The following is an 18,385-nucleotide window of genomic DNA, read 5'->3' as shown; positions in this document are numbered from 1 at the left end:
AGTCATGTTCGCTGCGGTCATACGTTAACCATGCAACTCCCAGACTTCAATTGCTCTGAAACGAATCAACAGGAAAGGGGGAGAAAGAAGCCTTTTCTTCTTCCTCCGGACTGATGAGCAGCCTATAGGCAATTATTATTGTAGGGAAGGGAATCGGCTGCTGCAGAAGAAAGCCTCACTCATCTTATCATTCCTTGTGAATTGATTTCTCTTTGCATGTGATTCCTACACAAATCAACCGTACCACCTCCTCCCCCCCTCCCCTTGTCTCACGTTATCAATCTCCTCACTCCAATGGAAGGAATCCTTCATTTCCTACACCATCGATGTACGGGTAGTCATATCACCAATAAGAAAACATGAGTAGCGAAGGATCCCAGCTCAGTTCTCCTTCTATTGTACTATACCTACCCTTCTTCTAAGAACTTTTAACATTCAAAATTCCTCTGGCTATTATAGCTAACCATTTAACAATCTCCTGGTTTATCGCTCAACTGTATAGTTTACTACCACTATTATGCCAGCCAGTATTAATGCTTAGCCAAATATTTGACATAACACACTAAATATACTCTAATTAAATGGTCAAACTAAAGCTGGGATGATTAATTAGTGCAGATTTCGTACCAGAATTCTTAGCAGCTCCTGTCTCCTGAAGCTTTTACTCGAGACGGTAATCTCCGTCCAAAAAAAGTACATGTATGATTCTGTGAAGCAATCATTAAATCAATATCTATAAAATATTTAGATGTGCAAACATACACATACACTTACAGCGACTTCATTATAACCCGCCACCTGCTCTCTCTCTTTCTTTTGTGTGTATCGTCTCCTACTCCCTCCACCGAGACGTCTCTCCTTTGTTGCCTCTCCATCACCCCATCTGACCGAAGAAGAAGAAGAAGTTAACAGGAGACTGAAGCAAGCAAAGACGACGCAAGTAAACAAAACATTGGCACGCCATACCTGTAGCGTACACCACGCATTGCTGCAAATCCTCATGGAGGAGGCAGTGCTGGACCTCGACCGGCTCAGGGCAGTCCGCGTCCTGGGCCGCGGAGCCATGGGCACCGTCTTCCTCGTCAGGGCCGCCGACCGGGACCCGGCCCCGTCCCTCCTCCCCGCGCTCTTCGCTCTCAAGGTGGTCGACAAGCGGTGCGCCTCCGCCAAGCCCGACGCCCTCCGTCGTGCCCGCTGGGAGCTGTCCCTCCTCTCTGCCTTCTCTCAGTCTGACAGCCGCAACCACCACCCTTTCCTGCCCTCCCTTCTCGGCTCCGTGGATACGCCCGACCTCCTCGCGTGGGCACTTCCCTACTGCTCCGGCGGCGATCTCCACGCCCTCCGCCGCTCCCTCTCCCCTGACGACGACGCCTTCTCCATCGCCGCCATCCGGTTCTACCTCTCCGAGATCATCGCCGCCCTCGCCCACCTCCACTCCCTCCGCATCGCCTACCGTGACCTTAAACCCGAGAACGTCCTCCTCCAGTCCTCCGGCCACATTACCCTTACCGACTTCGACCTCTCCCGCTACCTCCCCTCGAGATCGTCCGCCAACCTCTCCCCTCTTCGTCCTCCGCCTCCACTCCCCTCTGATCACAACCGTCGCCACCGCCGGAGTCTTGCCCGGATCTTCGTCTTCGGCACCGCGGAAGACCACCTCAAGAAGAACGCCAGGTCGGCCAGGGTCTCGCCGCTGAGCCGCCGAAGGACGAGCTCTACCTCCACCTCAGGCGGAGGCGACGAGCGGTCGTTCTCCTTCGTAGGGACGGAGGAGTACGTGGCCCCGGAGGTTGTGCGCGGCGACGGGCACGGTTTCGCGGTGGACTGGTGGGCTCTGGGGATCCTGGCATACGAGATGGCGTACGGGAGGACGCCGTTCCGGGGGCGGAACCGGAAGGAGACGTTCCGCAACGTGCTCACGCGGCCGCCCCAGTTCTCCGGACAGCGGCGCACCGACCTCACCGATCTCATCGAGCGGCTCCTCGCCAAGGACCCGACCCAGCGTCTGGGGCACGCCAGGGGTGCCGATGAGGTGAAGGCGCACCCCTTCTTCGAGGGGGTGATGTGGGAGCTGCTCCCCGAGGTGTCGCGGCCGCCGTTCCTAGCGCCGGTGGTAGACGGCGAAGAAGGGGTGGGATTCGACGTCCGAGATTACTTAAGAGGAGTCCACCAACAACAACCAGCAGCAGCATCGCCGTCAGCGTCGTCGGAGTCGTTTGCCGAGTCTTGACGGTGACGGTGACGGTGACGTGAGTTCGCTGGCCAGATTGTTTTCCCTGTTTTATTTTTCCGGTTAGCCAACGGCCTCCGTTGGAATCAAACGGAAGTTCAGGGGTTGAATTGTAATATAACAGCTTTTGCCACCTGATCCCGCTACTGTTGTCGAAGGTCTCTTGTGTGTTTTACACTACAAGAAAAATCCCAAAGAATAAAGGATGGCTGCATATAAAACGAAGATTGGCCATATTCCTCGAATGAGCATATGTTATTTTAGAGATTAGATGATCCAAATCAGTTTATAGCATAGAAGGAAGAGGAAGCATGGAACCGTACCATCATATAGTTAGGACGAGGTGATGATGGCCTGCGGCTGTTGTTGTTGAAACCGCTCATTAAGAATGCATAATGGAAGAGGACAAGGCGATCAGTTAGAAAGGTAAGTGAGGACCTTATCATCATATCGGGCGACCAGCATGGCACGTTCCGCTAATTGTTCGGTTGCAGTTTATCCCGGAGCGAAGGGGAAGAGGTGGAGGCGGTCCACCCCATCCTTGTATCGAGGAGGCCGAAGAAAAGCGAGGACCCCCGCCAGCCCACCTCGTCTCGTCTTCCTCTCTGCAGCTTCTTCTTACGGCAGGAGGAGGACCATGTGACCCGCAGTTCCTGCGGTGGCAGCTTATTCATGCCGTGCCTTCTTCCTTCTGTTGTCCGAGTATTGTTCCGAGCCAAGCAGAGAGCATGCCAGCAAATAAAATCGACATCCTGCCATACCAAACAACCAACACATCATGACTTGAATCTGGAAAGCTGCTACACCTTAAGAGAGAACAATGTGGGAGCAAAGCTTTCCCACTTGACCACTGGACCATTCAGCTGAAGAGTGAAGCCTAAAAGCTAAGCAAACGGAGCAATGTTGCTACCAAGTAGAATGGAATTATCTGAAGACTAATCTGAATTTACTAGGGGGGAGTTTTACAGCTCTAAACACAATGTCAAAATATGGTGAAACACATCCAGGTAATTCAAAACAGAGCAGACTAGAGGTGTGAAATACTTGAAACCAGTGGGGGTAATGATCAGATTAATATCCAGACAGTTTGAAGTGCCACTAAAATGATTTTTTCTCAAATAAATTTTTTTTATAACAAAGCGGCAAACTGCTAATAAAAGATACGGAGATCATTTGATTAACAAGTACGAAATATACTTGTTCCATCCGGTTGGATAAAGGGGTTTGCAATTTCATCTGTTCCATCTGTCGGCGAGACCAACATTACAGCAGGCCCCCTACATATCTGCAAAACAATACAGGAAACAGTGATGTTGGAGATGCCTGTGTACCTACAAAGTGTCTTCCAATATTGTAGGATGAGTATGGGAGGACAACAACAGAATAAAATGCAAAGAAAAAGCAAAGAGCTCCATTTAACTTTTGAAGCCCAAAAATTTCAGTAACATTTCAAAATCTTTAAGAGATGCAAGTCAGAGTGAATGACGTTCACAATAGAAAATGCAACAGTGTCATTCTCAATATGCATGGCCATCATGGATAGATACAACATGTATATCACTCTCAACGTGTATTTTCATCTGATGGCAAAGGGTTCTCAATTGAACCAAGAGAAAAGGAGGTCTTCCTGATAAAAAGAAAAGTCAATATACTTACGATTAGACCAAGGCGCCTGGTTTGATCATTGTCTTCAGTGGATCATCACGATCTGCAAGAATAGGATAACAAAATGAAATCATTTCATCAACTCTATATAAATTTTTTTGAAAAATCTATCCTTTATAGTTCATTCAATGAAAGCTTAAACAGAATTGTTGAGAGAGTCTTGCCAAAATTTCTAGAATAATAAATGAGTAAATAAACAGAATTTAGAAATTAACACAAACAATTTCTAGCATAACAAATGAGTAAATTAACAGACTCGGAGGTAAGCGGCGATCCTCGCTTATAAGTAACAATACAGAATGAAGAAGTAACCATTTCTTCAAGAAGCATTGTCTAACTTTGAATACATTAATTTTAGTCCTATAACTATTCGTTTAGGCATACAAAACGATGTGGTCAAGGATCTAAATATATTTATAATGACAACAATAGTTTAATATTATCCTAATATTGCAAGAGAACCAATAGTTTACACCAAGAAGCACTGTGGATGTCCTATATTGGATAAAGTTTATGATGCATAACATCAAGAGAAAGCAACCTGATCAGTTTAGCAACATGAACAGTAAACAAAGTGCTACCCATAGACAACTTTCAATTAACATGATCATGGAAAATTAGTTACCTCTCAGGAACTCTGTCGCTTTGTCTAGCACCAAGTTTAGCAGCTGATCATAACCTTTTCACTTCAACATATGCCTACCTGGTTTACTTCTAATGGTCCTTATCGATGTACACAAGCAGCTTTCTGAAACCAGCAAACTACCAACGTGTCACCATTTACAAACATAAATGATACTTTCTAAAAAAACTTTTGACCATTCAAGAAATACTTAGAAGCTGAGACGAAATCAGCCCCTCGCCTAAAGAAAGTTATAAACAACACCATTGAGTAGTAGCTAAAGTGATAATGTATGGCATGTTATTAGATCTCACATGTAGAGTCTGTTATTAGATCTCTACGAGAATTTGGTACTGAATAAACGAAGAAATAAAAATGATTAAGAAAGGAGCATATCACTAGGTCTGTAATTTACTAAATTAACAACAAAATAAAGTCTTACGTCTAAATTATTTGGGGTTTATCATCATTAGGCTCTATCGAGTTCCACTGGGGTCAGTTACATTGCTCCTTTCTACTGTGACTTTGACCATTCAAGAAATCTTAAAAGCTGAGGAAAATGGGCCATCCTTTCCTGAAGGGAGTTCTAAGCAACAATATCGGAGTTGCTAAGTGAACATGTAAGAGATATTGTTAGACCTCTAGTATAATTAGGCACTTATTGGGCTTGTAAATCAACAAAAAATTCAAGCCTTCATCTGAATTATTTGGGACCAGTTACACTGCCCATTTCTCATCAATTGGCTCAATCAAGTTACATTTCATATCAGTTAAATTGCTCCTTCCTATCGTGCCAAAGGACCATTCAAAAAAATTGTTAGAATGTGAGAGAAAAAGGACCATCCTCTCCTGAAGACAGTTCTAAACAACAATTTTGGTGTCGTTTGACATCTAGAAGATTTCAGTGCCAACATCAACGAGAAATAAAAAGATACGAAAGAAGCACAACATTGGGTTTGTAAATCAACAATAAAATGAAGCCTTACATCTGAACTATTTGGGATCGGTTATGTTGCTCTTTTCTCATCGTTTGGCACTATTAAGGTCAATATTCACCAACAATCCAAGAGTCATCATGTTCTTTATCACTTATTTTATGTCTACTTATTTGCATGCTCCCCCTAAAGTGCTTCTAATATAGCAGATTTCATTCATGATTAGGCCCCAAAAAGTTGCTTCTGCTCCAAAAGAGAATTTTCAACAAGTTAATTTTTCAAGGTGGCTAGTGATTTTCAAATTATCTCAAACACATGCCCCACATCCGATAAGGAAGTATCCAAGCATCACAATCTTCCACATTCAAGTCCCTGACATTCTCATCAAGATCCACATTTTTCACAAAATTCTTCACAGATGAAAACATGTGGGATACAATTTTGTGACTCCAGCTCATGAAAACTTCCCATAACATTCCACCACAAATCCTCCTACAGGGAAAGTAGTTTACACACCGCACTAAACTACATTAACTTTCATACCACATTTGTAATGATCTCCTCAAGATAGCATTGCCTCGCAGAAGAACATTTGAGGAATCTCTTTACTGGCGTACAGTGAGAAACTATCCTTATTATGCACACATGATATAGGAGTCATGCAGATTATAATTCAGCTCTCATCGTCTTTGGATACTAAGCAATATATCATATCTATCACTACCAAAAAGAGTAAGGGATCCATCTACCTAACATTAGAAAGATATCGCTATAGATAGATTTTCAAAATACATTAACTTGAAAAAAAATGGCCTTCAATTAGTAGTCCAAGCGTACCAAAGATCTGGCCGACATGTCAAGAGAAATGGTACTCTTATACATGCTTTTGTTTGCTTTCTTCTGGCTTCATTCACTGTCCTAAATTTCAAGCATGTAAATCAGCTAATGACTTTCCGTCTAGATAACATTGATCAGAGAGTAAAACCAGAAACTTCATTCACTCAAATGAGTTCTTTCATGGATTAGGCAGCTGAGAGATAATAATAGATGTAGAAACAATTAACATGCCAGAATATAGTGCATAATTTGGACCCAAAAAAAAAGTTCAGCATATATGGAACAACATGAATAACAAACCTTGTCTTCCCCCAGTTAACTTGACCTGGACGCCTATGTCGATGAACTTCGCCAAATCATGAACTGTTTCCTTCCTACCTGACTAGATAGATAAAAGCAAACATTCTTAGACATAGATAGAGAAAATCAAAGCGAACGTCTTTCTCTGCACGGAGAAGAGAATGTTGTTTAATGCAGTTTATTAACAAGTTTGACACACTCAACAGGATGACACAATGTATCAACAATTTAGTTTCCCTATATGTTACGATTTCCGATAGTAAATCTTCGTAATCCCTCTACAGTAACACTAGCATTGCAGAACACCATAACTTACCATTTGCACCGCAATCTGCACCGCGCTCCCGAGTTGTTAACGAGGGAGTACAACAAGCAACAAATAACTCGACTAAAAATCAAACACTTGATCACCTGCAGTCAGGCCGCCGGCCATCGCATGAGACCCAGAAAAGAAAAGGAAATCTCGAAACCCTAACCCGTCGATAAGGCGATGGAGGAATCAACCAACAATAACACTAACTTTTCAACCAACAAATCACAAGGAAAAAAGAAAAAAAAAAAAAAGGATAAGAAGCAAAAGAGAAATCGTCACTGAATTTGGCGGCGAAGTGGAAAAAAATACATCATCCAAACACATATTAGATCGATCGAAAGCGAAGATAAAACGATAATCGAGTAAACAAACTCGAAAGCAGGCAGATTCGAAGAGAACTTAACCTTTTCTTCTTCTGGATGTGAAGATTCTTGGATGGGTTTTCTGGAGAGGCGAGGTTCCTTGGCCGCTATACCAAGGGCTCCGGCTCGGGGAGGAGCGACAAAGTCAACGACTACGGATTCGGATTCGGATTCGGATTCGGATTCGGATTCGGGTCCGGACGAACTTTTATATAGAACCCCCTATTTTAAGTGTTTCCCGAGAAACGTCTCATTTCTAAAATCCCCAAATGACGTATTTTTTTACCTAATACTTAAAATATCTGCAGTCAACTATTCCTTTCCTTTTCCTTTTTGTTCTTTTCATCGACCGATGCGTCGGTGACCAGTTACAATGTTTTTACACTACTTCGTAATGTATTTAACAATATCAAAAAAACACTATAACACAGTTAGAAATACTGTGCTACAGTATTTTTATACTGTGTTATGATGTTTTACACAATGTTTTTATATTGCATTACAATGTTTTTCTTAGTATGGTTGAAAATAAAAATATTGTATTACTGTATTATAATATTTTTTAACTACATTACAATGTTTTCTGGGATTACTAAAAATGCTATAACACAGTAAAAAATAATATAAATATAATTGTTTAGTACATAAATAATATATAATTATGTTTTTTATTAAGTTATATTGTTTTTGTATTAGCTAATATATAATTGTTGAAAACATTATAACATAATATAAAGACTTTAATCGGAAAACATTATAACTCTACAGGAAAAGTGTCATGGAAAAATATTATTAACATCTAGATTAGCCCAATATGATTTTGACCTGTGCGTAGGGATATCCGAGATATTATTGAGGTAAAAACGTCAAGCTTATGATGTGTCACCTGCAAAAAAATTAAGGTGAGGAGGGGTTTCCCAACTTGATCCCTTCAACACCCTACTAGTTATAGGTGTCCTGCAAGTCAATCACATGCTCAGTATACGGTCTCTAGAATATTATATGAATGAGAGACTATAGGTACACAGTAACTGAGTATAGACAGGTCTAATAAATTAAATTCTCTTATATCGTCTGGGGACTACAGTATAGTGGCCTAATACGTCCGTAGTCGATGAGTCAAGTGAAATATTATGAAGATAATGCTAATCATATGTGTCATGCAAGCCAATCACATGAGTGATGGCACGTGTGACTTAACACGTAGGCTTTTTACTTATTATATTTTGATATTTTATTACTTTATATCGACTGTTATATATATGTAATATATATATTGTAATGTCCTTGGATCTATACAATGAGAATCGGATTGTGATGAGATCATGATAATGAGACCGATTCACCTTTAAACATATATCCTAAATAATCCCGGTCATACATTACTCGAGAGGGATATCGAGATAACCGGACTGACTAATGTGCTGTATATCCGTCCATATGATAAATACAGTTGGTCTCATAGTTGCTCGTATATGGATACAATACAGGTGCTTATTGGAGAATGAGTTCATTGATTGATCCGCTTATGGAATGCTGGATGGTTGATGATGTCTTATTGTCAGACAATGATTCTGTAGTCCTAGTGGTATATTTGGTTCTTAGACTTGAGATACCAAGGATATCCTATATGAGTACTTCATTCTTTGATATCGGATTTATAGGTTTGGAGATTCAAGATCTAGCATAACTGGTCATCGAGAGTGACAATCACCCTTACGAGGACTATTGAGTGTCAATAGATAATTATCTACTCTCGGTGTCATAAGAGGACTATCTCATATGTTCTTGCTCAAACAAATCCCTAGCCAGAGTTATTCAGATTGAGAGAGAAAGAGTTCTACAAGAAAATCCGATTAGAGCGAGACTCGAGTAGAAACTATATGAGTCTAATAGCACCATGCCCCGGTCTCTATGATATTAGATGGATAATGGACTATATGTACACGGTAACTAAGTACATACAGGTCTAATAAATTAGATTCCCCTATATCGTCTATGGATTGTGGCATAGTGGCATAGTACGTCCGCAATCGATGAGTCTAGTGAAATATTATGGAGATAATACTAGTCATATGTACCCAACAAGCCAATCACGTGAGTGATGACATGTGTGACTTGACACGCAATCTTTTTACTTATTATATTTTGATATTTTATCACTATATATCGATTATTGAATATATGTAATATATATTATGATGTCATTGGATCTATGTAATGAGAATCGGATTGTGATGAGATCACGATAATGAAACCGATTCACCTTTAAACATAGATCATAAATAATTCCAGTCATAAGTTACCCGAGAGGGACATCGAGATAACCGGATAAACTAGTGTGCTGTATACCCGTCCATATGATGGATACAATTGGTCTCATAACTGCTCGTGTGGGGATACTGGAGATACAGTACAAGTGCTCATTGGAGAATGAGTTTACTGATTGATCCGTTTACGAAATGCTGGATGGTTGATGATGTCTTATTGTTAAACAGTGATTCTATAGTCCTAGTGGTGTATTTGGTCTTTAGACTTGAGACACCAAGGATATCCTATATGAGTGCTCCACTTTTTGATGTCGGACTTATAAGTTTGGATGTCTCAAATCTAATATAACTGGTCATCATGAGTGACAGTCAACCTTACGAGGGCTATTGAGTGTCAATAGAGAATTATCCACTCTCAGTGTCGTGAGAGAAATTTCTAAGGGTCATTCAGATTAAGATCAAAAGAGTTCTCCGGAAGAATCAAATTAGAGCAAGACTTGAGTAAAAACCATATGAGTCTGACAGTACCATATCTAGTATACGATCTATAGGATATTAAATAGATTATGAACTATAGGTATATTGTAACTTTGGCCAGATAGGTCCAATGGATTGGATTCCCCTATATCATCTGAGAACTGTGGCGTAGTGGCCTAGTATGTCCGCAGTCAATAAGTTGAGTGAATTATTATAAACATAATAATTCACTGAGCCAGAAGGAGTTCTGACAGACATGACTTACGGCTTGTTCGATATTGGGCCTAGAGAGTCACATACATATGATAGGTGTTACGATGAGTTAAGGATCGGATATGAGATATTTGTCGGAGCCTCTATCTTATTAGATATCTAATAAGCCCCTGAATTATTGGATCCTATGAATGAGATCCAATAAGAGCCCTTAAGAGATTATTGGATAGAGATCCACTAATCTAAGAGGCTTGGGTAGTTGGATGAAGATCCAATACCTAATAAGGGAAGATTAGGGTTAAGTTGACATGAGACCTCTATAAATAGGAGGGATTTAGTGGTTTATAGGCTAGAGCCTTTACTTGCCTCTCTTATTCTCCCCCCCCCTCTCCACCTCAAAGAAGGCTTGAAGTTTTGAGGAGCGTCGTCGCAGCCCTACTATGTGGATCACCACTAGAGATGAGGACACTTGACCTCCTTAACTCTCTCCTAGAGATTTATAAGGATTCATGGATATATGATCTCTGTAGGTAATATAATCTTTACTATACATAGTTTTAAGTTTTACCGCTTTTTACACACCAATCTTCGCACGATGACGGATATTTTTTTGGGAAATTGGGGATTTTATTTTTCGTTCTTCCGTTGCGCATATGATGTCATCCCCCAAGATTTTCCAACATATAATAATTCACTGAGCCAGAAGGATTTCTTACACATATGACTTACGGTCAGCTCGATATTGAGCCTAGAGGGTCACACACATATGATAGACGTTGTGATGAGTAGAGGTTCATATATTAAATATCTGTCGGAGCCCCTATCTTATTGGATATCTAATAAGCCTCTAAATTATTGAATCCTATAGATGATATCCAATAAGAGTCAATGGAAGATTATTGGATAGAGATCCACTAATCTAAAAGGCTTAGATAGTTATATGGAGGTCCAATACCCAATAGAGCAAGATCCATTATGGTTAAGTTGATAGGGGACCTCTATAAATATGAGGGAATCAATGGTTCATAGGCTAAAGCTTTTTGGTTGCCTTTCCTATTCTCCTCTCCTTCTCCTCCTCAGAGTAGGCCTGAAGTTTTAAGGAGTGTCATCGTAGTCTTGTTGTATGGATCACCGCTAGAAAGGATGACACTTAACCTCCTTTACCCTCTCTTAGAAATTTACAGGGATTTAGGGATATATGATCTCCATAGGTAACACAATCTGTCTAATACGTAGTTTTAAGTTTCACGAATTTTACGCATTAATATTCACACAATGACAAACATATCTTTGAGAAATTAAAGATTTTATTTTCTGTTCTTGCACTACTCATGTGATATCGCCTCCTAGATTTCCCAACATGCCTAAATTAGTAATCCAAGGTAGGTAAGTATACCAATGAGTGGTAAAAAGTTATCTCTCGATAATTACACTAAAAATAAACTTTTATATATGATCGTAAAAGGGCAGAATATTATGTAAAATATTTTATGAGAAATGTAACCCTCAATCACCTCTAACAATCTTCATTTGGTCTTTAATTTGTGTGGGTGATAGAGCAGATATCTTGCTGCTTACCTTGGACCCTTATCCATATGGGCATATTAGTAGGGGATAGCTTTTATCTCTTTCTTTCAACCTAGATACCATATGTCGGATGATGATTGGTCAACGACATTATCTCTATCATTTGTCCCCCCCTCCCACCCTTCCCATAGGTGTGCTTCGATAACTTCTGGGAGAGGATCTTAAAGTATAACATCTAGCCCATCTAATACATTGACTTGGCTCCTTTGATCATTTTATTTAGTAAGATTTAGAGTGCTAAACTAATATACATTTGGCATGCCTAAAGAGGGTTAAGGTGACCAATCCCCACATCTCGGGTCAACGATGAGAAGAGTTAGGATGCTCAATCTTTAAGTCATCAGTAAGGCTATACCTTTGCACCTCAAGCAATGAAGAGGTCGGGTTTCTCAACCTTCATGTCTTGAGCAACGAGGAGGGTCAAGTTTCTCTGATACCATACTCTAAATATGCTCTGATACCATAAAAAAATATCACATCATACATTTTTTTGTTTCATGGGACCACGTAACATCTTTTCACGTGTACACCAAGAGTTAAATAAATGAACAACACTTTATTAAGATATACCATATAAATATTTATTATAAATAATTTATTTAATAAAATATAAATAAAAAATAGTCATGAAATTTATTAAGAAATATAGTGATATTAACTCAAAAATAAATCTTATTGTATTTACATAGCGGTAGAGGAAGGTTTGCTTTTTGTTGGAATATGATCCGGTGCTTATTAAGAAGTTGCTATGAAAATCAAAAATAAAATAAAATTTTTTAACAATATTAAATATGGACTCTTACAAGTCAAATGTGAAACTAATATATGTTTAAAAGTCAATTATCTACTGACATATATCGAAAACCCGAATGTGCACTTCCCTAGTGGATGGAGAAGCTTTATACTATAACATAATAAATAGTAATAGATTAAAAAGATACAAATTTTAGAAACTATATAGCATGAATAATTAAAATATATTTTAATCTAAAAATAAATTTTAAACACTAAAAAGAATATAAATAAATTTAGAAATTATATAAAACATCAGTAATTACAAAGTAATTTAAGTTTGAAATAAAACTTAAATATTTAAAGGAATTAAAATTTTCAGAAACTATATATAATATAAATAATTATATTTTATTTTATTTTTAAAATAAAATTTTAAATATTTAAAAGAATACTTTAAAAATTTAGAAAAAGACAAAGTAACGCAATGTCCTCATGAACTCCTCTTTCCTTAATGATTTATTTAATTTTTATATCTTATTTAATTTATTGACAAAAATAATATTATCCACACTAGAATGTTAATACTTATTTTATAAATTTTATTAGCTACTAAATAACAAATCATGTCTAAAGGGAACGTGTATAAAGTACATGAGAAGACAAAGTAACATATCTGTCCTCATCCAACTCCTCTCTTTCCTTAAGGTAATAATTTTTATATCTTATTTACTTTATTGACAAAAATAACATTATCCACACTAGAATGTTAATAATTATTTTATAAATTTTATTAGCTACTAAATAAAAATAGTATGCCTAAATCGGAGGTGTTTCGTTATAGAAAGTACACAAACTAACATAGCTGTCCTCATACAACTCTTTCCTTAAGGTAATATATTTTTTTAATTTTAAATCTTATTTAATTTATTGATAAAAATAATATTATCCATACTAGAATGTTAATAATTATATTTTATAAAAAAATAATAATGCCTAAATCGGAAGTGTATCGTTATAGAAAGTACAACTGTTTCCTTAAGGTAATATATTTTTTTAATTTATTGACAAAAAATAATATGATCCATATTAGAATGTTGAATAATTATTTTCTATATTTCATTAATTACTATATAAAAAAAATTATACCTAAATCGGAGGTGATTCATTGTATCGTTAGAGAAAGTACAGGAGAAGCAGCGAATGCATGGCGTTGCTCGCGTGGTTCAAAGAACAAAGCCGAGTCAAAGGAGAGAATTTGATGCTTCCAGCCAGCTTAAAATCCCATTCTTCTTCCCTCTTCTTCTTCTCCTTCTTCTTCTTCGGACCAAAATGATGGATCGCTTGGCTGTTGCCCTCCTAATGGCAATCGCCGCCGCCATGGCCTTCTTTCCCGCTTCCGCCAACAGATGCACCGACAGGATCTTCGACGCCGCCTCCACGGTCGCCCACTACCAATTTCTCGGCCAGAACCGCAGCACGATGGTGGACTCCCTCTCTCGCTACCATCTGAACCCGAACGAGGAGTCGACGTGGATGAACATTCTCCCGCGAAAGGCCGGCCAGCCGGTGGTCACCGAGCTCGACTGGGCCATGCTGTACCGAGCCGTGAAGCGGCCGGGGATGAAATCCGCCGCCAACGGCGGTAACTTCCTGAAGGAGATATCTCTCCGTGACGTCCGGGTCGACCCCAGTTCTTTCCATGGCACAGCCCAGCAGACGAATCTGGAATACCTGCTGCTCCTCGACGTGGACCGACTCGTTTGGAGCTTCCGCAAGCTGGCAGGCCTACCGACGCCCGGCGAACCCTACCTCGGATGGGAGGAACCTAACGGACAACTCCGCGGCCACTTTGTTGGTGATGAGCTTGCTCTCGAACCCATCCTTGTTCTAGTGATGACAATATATACATTCGATTGAAATGTGTGAGCTTCTTCAGGGCACTACATGAGTGCAACAGCGTTAATGTGGGCAGCCACTGAGAACGGGACGATACGCGAGAGGATGAGCGCGGTGGTCGACGCACTCGACGAGTGCCAAAAGAAGATCGGAACCGGGTATCTCTCAGCTTTCTCTACGGAGGAGTTCGACCTGTACGAAGAAGTGAAAGCCGTTTGGGCTCCCTACTACACCATCCATAAGGTACGTATCATACGTTCATGCATCATGCGTACGTGAACGGAGATGTTAACCATCAATATACAGATCCTGGCCGGACTGGTGGATCAGTATTTGCATGGTAACAATGCAAAAGCACTAGACATGGCGATTTGGATGGCTGAATACTTCGGCAACCGTGTGATAGATAACATCAAGAAGCGTTCCATCGCATGGCATTGGGAAGCCATGAACGAAGAAACCGGTGGCATGAACGACGTCCTCTACACGCTGTACACAGTCACGGTATATATATACACACATATACACATGTTTGCAAGAGAAATAAGATGCAGATTACATGTCTCATTTAAGAGATACTGATGATGATGATGATGATGCAGAATAATACGAAACATTTGGTGTTGGCTCATCTATTCGATAAGCCATGTTTTCTCGGACCACTTGCAGTGCAGGTAACATCTGATGTGCTTTCTCGAGAATATAAATATGATGATGATACAAGATGAGGGAGGATTGCTTCTTTTACAGGCTGATCTCCTTTCGGGATTCCATGGCAACACACACATTCCAATAGTGGTTGGGGCTCAGAAGCGATACGAAATAACTGGAGACTTGCTCTACAAGGTGTCTTTAACTTAGGTTTCTTGCCACAGTTCCCACTTGGCTAAGCTCTTTTTCTTCTTCTTCTTTTAACTGCAGGAAATTGGAATGACATTTATGGACATTGTGAATTCCTCGCACTTATATGCAACGGGTGGATCGACCGTAAATGAACATTGGTTAGTAGGACCGAACTTTTGTGCTACACTGAAGCTGACAAAGATTTGGTGACCCTTATTACTCTCTTCTCTTTCTTCTTTCTTCTGCATGTAGGACTGAGCCGAATCGCTTGGCGAGTTTCTTGCTAGTGAACACTGAAGAATCTTGCACTACCTATAACCTGTTAAAGGTTCGTCACTCTGGTTCATTTCATTCTTTTGTTTCTCCGATTTAGGAACCGTCGAAGGTCGGTTCTGATTCGATTTGGAATCGTGGAATCATTGACGATTGACCGACTCGGTTCTGGTTCGAACCGAACCGGAATCGGGTCAGGCTATCTCCATCCCGTTGCTACAGAGAAGCCACCGTTTGCCACTCTAAACACAGTAGAGGGATTGAAACATGCATGATGCAGGTGTCTCGCAATCTGTTGAGATGGACAAAGAACATGGCGTACGCGGATCACTATGAACGCGCAATGACAAATGGAGTGTTGAGCATTCAAAGGGGGACTGAACCAGGAATCATGATCTATTTCCTCCCTATGAACCCTGGAGGTTCGAAAGCAGTGAGCGGCCAAGGTGGCTGGGGAACTCCCACTGCATCGTTCTGGTGTTGCTATGGGACAGGTCCTTCTAATGTTTCCCTCGACCCAATTCAATTGCTTGGTCACCGCTTGCATTTCTCCTCACTTTCTTCTATGCTGTTGCAGCCATCGAGTCCTTTTCGAAGCTCGGGGATTCGATATACTTCGAGGAAGAGGGTGCCGTTCCAACTCTGTATGTCATCCAGTTCATATCGAGCACTCTTAATTGGCGTTCAGGAGAACTCACCCTGCAGCAAAACACACAACAAGTTTCTTCACTCGACGACCATTTTCGAGTTCAATTCACAGTCGCCAGCGTAAACAAGGTGATGCAGCAGCACGAGTTCTATGCAGTTTCAAGGATTTTGATCGAAAGTTTGATTAGTTTTCGATTATATTTCGCAGTCGCCATCTAAGAGCTCTACGTTGAGCATTCGCGTGCCGATTTGGACTTCGAATAGTGGGGCGGTAGCTACAATAAATGGACAAAGCGTGGCCGTACCTTCGCCAGGTGAGACCGCAGTAATATGACACCTGCAATTCCCAGGTAAAGCTTGTCCAACCTTTTTCGCTGATGATGATAGGAAACGTCTTGTCGATCACCAAGACGTGGGGCAGCAAAGATTTGTTGAACCTGTCGCTGCCAATTGGCGTGAGGACAGAGGCCATACAAGGTCAGTTGGTGGAGACTGCTACTGCTGCCGCTGTTGTTGCTGCTTGATTTGTAGTCATGATGTTTGCTTGCGCAGATGATCGTCCGGAGTTCTCATCATTGAAAGCAGTTCTATTCGGACCGTACCTTCTCGTCGGTCTCAGCTCTGGTGAATTCGAAATGGGAAAGCAGGATGTGGCTCAAGGGCTCTCTGATTGGATATTGCCAGTTCCGGATGATCACAGGCTTCAGCTCGTATCGCTCACCCAGGAGAGTTGCGGCGGCACGACGTTCCTCTCCGGCGTGAACGCCTCCGGCCTCGACGCCACGCGCCTGCTCACCATGGCAGCATCTCCGAAGCTCGGAACGAATGCTGCTGCGCAAGCCACGTTTAGACTCGTCTACACGGACCAGAAAGCCGTACCTGGAATCGCATCCCGAGAGGCCGTCATCGGAAGGGTCGTCCTCCTCGAGCCGTTCGATCTCCCGGACAAGGTGGTACGTCACCAAGGTGCCGGTAAAGGGCTCGTTATCTCTGTCACGGAGGACGTGCCCCAGGATCGAAATGCTTCCATGTTTCGGGTGGTGGAAGGATTGGATGGGAAAGCGACCACCATCTCGCTGGAAGCTGACAGCACACCGGGCTGCTTTGTGCACCACGATTGCCCCTCGGGTAATGGCGTTCAGCTTGTTTGTCCAGCCAACGACGCCGACCGCCATGGTGCCGCGTTCCAAACAGCCGCGAGCTTCACGTTCGGGAAGGGATTGAGTGGGTATCACCCCATCAGCTTCACGGCGAAGGGAACCAAGAGAAGCTTTCTGCTCCAGCCATTACTGAGCTTGCGAGATGAGACCTACACCACCTACTTCAACATTGGAGTTTGAAGTCACGGTGGTGGTGGTGGTGGTGGTTGACCTCCAAAGCCTTTTCTGTGCCTCCTTTTGTTTCTCTCACTTATTGTTCAGTTAAAATTAATTCAATAAAAAATTAGGAGAGTTTTCCTTGTGATGTGTACAGAGAAACACTGGTTTCATAAAATAAATAAAGTGCTGGAAAATTGTCGAACAGGTGAACTTGTAATGTAAATCCAAATGCCCTGTTGCATATCAGATGGATGGATCAGAAAGTTTGATAACCAAAAACTTCATTAACTTTCTCAATACTCACTCTACAGATATATATATATATATATATATATATATATATATATATATATATATATATATATATATATATATATATATATATATATATATATATATATATATATATATATATATATATATAGTTTCCTTTGGGACAATAAAGGCACTTCCAGCTCTAACTCATCTCCTAGTGGCATTATAATTTTCCCAAAAGGCAAAAAGGCAAACAAAACATAATCCTCAATCAATTCAATAACATGTTAAGCAGGCCTTTTTGTTGGGAGAAGACAATGGTGCATGGAGAACCCTAAATCATGTAAAAATATTTTTAATCTTATTGGTGATAAGCACATGGTAGCAAAGACCAGCGTATAATAGGGTCATTAAGTTTTCTTGCATTCACCAAAGTCTCTGCAGATGAGCAACCCTATTGTTTAGATGAGACTAAAGCATTGAAAATGTTTCTAATTCTGAAAGCATAAACTAACTGCAAATAACATGAGCAACTGCATCTGTTGGATATGAATAAATCAGTCATCACTAAGATGATCGACAACAGAGCCTTCTGTAGTTAAATC

At 40.8% G+C, this 18,385-nt stretch overlaps 2 protein-coding genes and 1 long non-coding RNA gene across 9 annotated transcripts; 2 read left to right on the top strand and 1 right to left on the bottom strand.

Moving 5' to 3' along the window:
• Positions 1-794: 794 nt before the first annotated feature.
• LOC103990874 (serine/threonine-protein kinase UCN) lies at positions 795-2,439 on the top strand. The gene has a single exon (XM_018828455.2). The coding sequence runs from the start codon at positions 1,001-1,003 to the stop codon at positions 2,228-2,230; it is 1,230 nt and encodes a 409-aa protein (XP_018684000.2). The 5' UTR covers positions 795-1,000; the 3' UTR covers positions 2,231-2,439.
• Positions 2,440-2,466: 27 nt separating this feature from the next.
• Positions 2,467-7,414, bottom strand: LOC135616553 (uncharacterized). 7 transcript variants are annotated; one of them, XR_010488377.1, is made up of 7 exons: positions 7,307-7,414; positions 6,906-7,000; positions 6,590-6,671; positions 4,521-4,643; positions 3,887-3,938; positions 3,428-3,515; positions 2,467-2,982 (listed from the first exon to the last, which is right to left on the bottom strand). It is a non-coding gene; the product is annotated as an uncharacterized LOC135616553 (long non-coding RNA). The 7 variants fall into 7 exon arrangements; XR_010488381.1 differs by having other exon boundaries at positions 6,590-6,667; XR_010488376.1 differs by having other exon boundaries at positions 6,590-7,000.
• A 6,456-nt stretch (positions 7,415-13,870) lies between these two features.
• On the top strand, positions 13,871-17,814 carry LOC135616148 (uncharacterized). Its single transcript, XM_065115331.1, has 12 exons — positions 13,871-14,401; positions 14,483-14,685; positions 14,749-14,946; positions 15,045-15,116; positions 15,193-15,288; positions 15,364-15,443; positions 15,538-15,613; positions 15,839-16,052; positions 16,136-16,335; positions 16,415-16,520; positions 16,594-16,683; positions 16,759-17,814. Exons 1-12 carry the CDS (start codon positions 13,876-13,878, stop codon positions 17,544-17,546), a joined length of 2,649 nt encoding a protein of 882 aa, XP_064971403.1. The 5' UTR covers positions 13,871-13,875; the 3' UTR covers positions 17,547-17,814.
• The last annotated feature ends 571 nt before the right edge of the window (positions 17,815-18,385 follow it).

This window comes from Musa acuminata, chromosome BXJ2-7, assembly GCF_036884655.1.
Source record: "Musa acuminata AAA Group cultivar baxijiao chromosome BXJ2-7, Cavendish_Baxijiao_AAA, whole genome shotgun sequence".
In the NCBI taxonomy this organism is placed as follows: domain Eukaryota; kingdom Viridiplantae; phylum Streptophyta; class Magnoliopsida; order Zingiberales; family Musaceae; genus Musa; species Musa acuminata.
The sequence above is the reverse complement of the archived record's forward strand: the minus strand, read 5'-3'. Positions and strand labels throughout refer to the sequence as shown.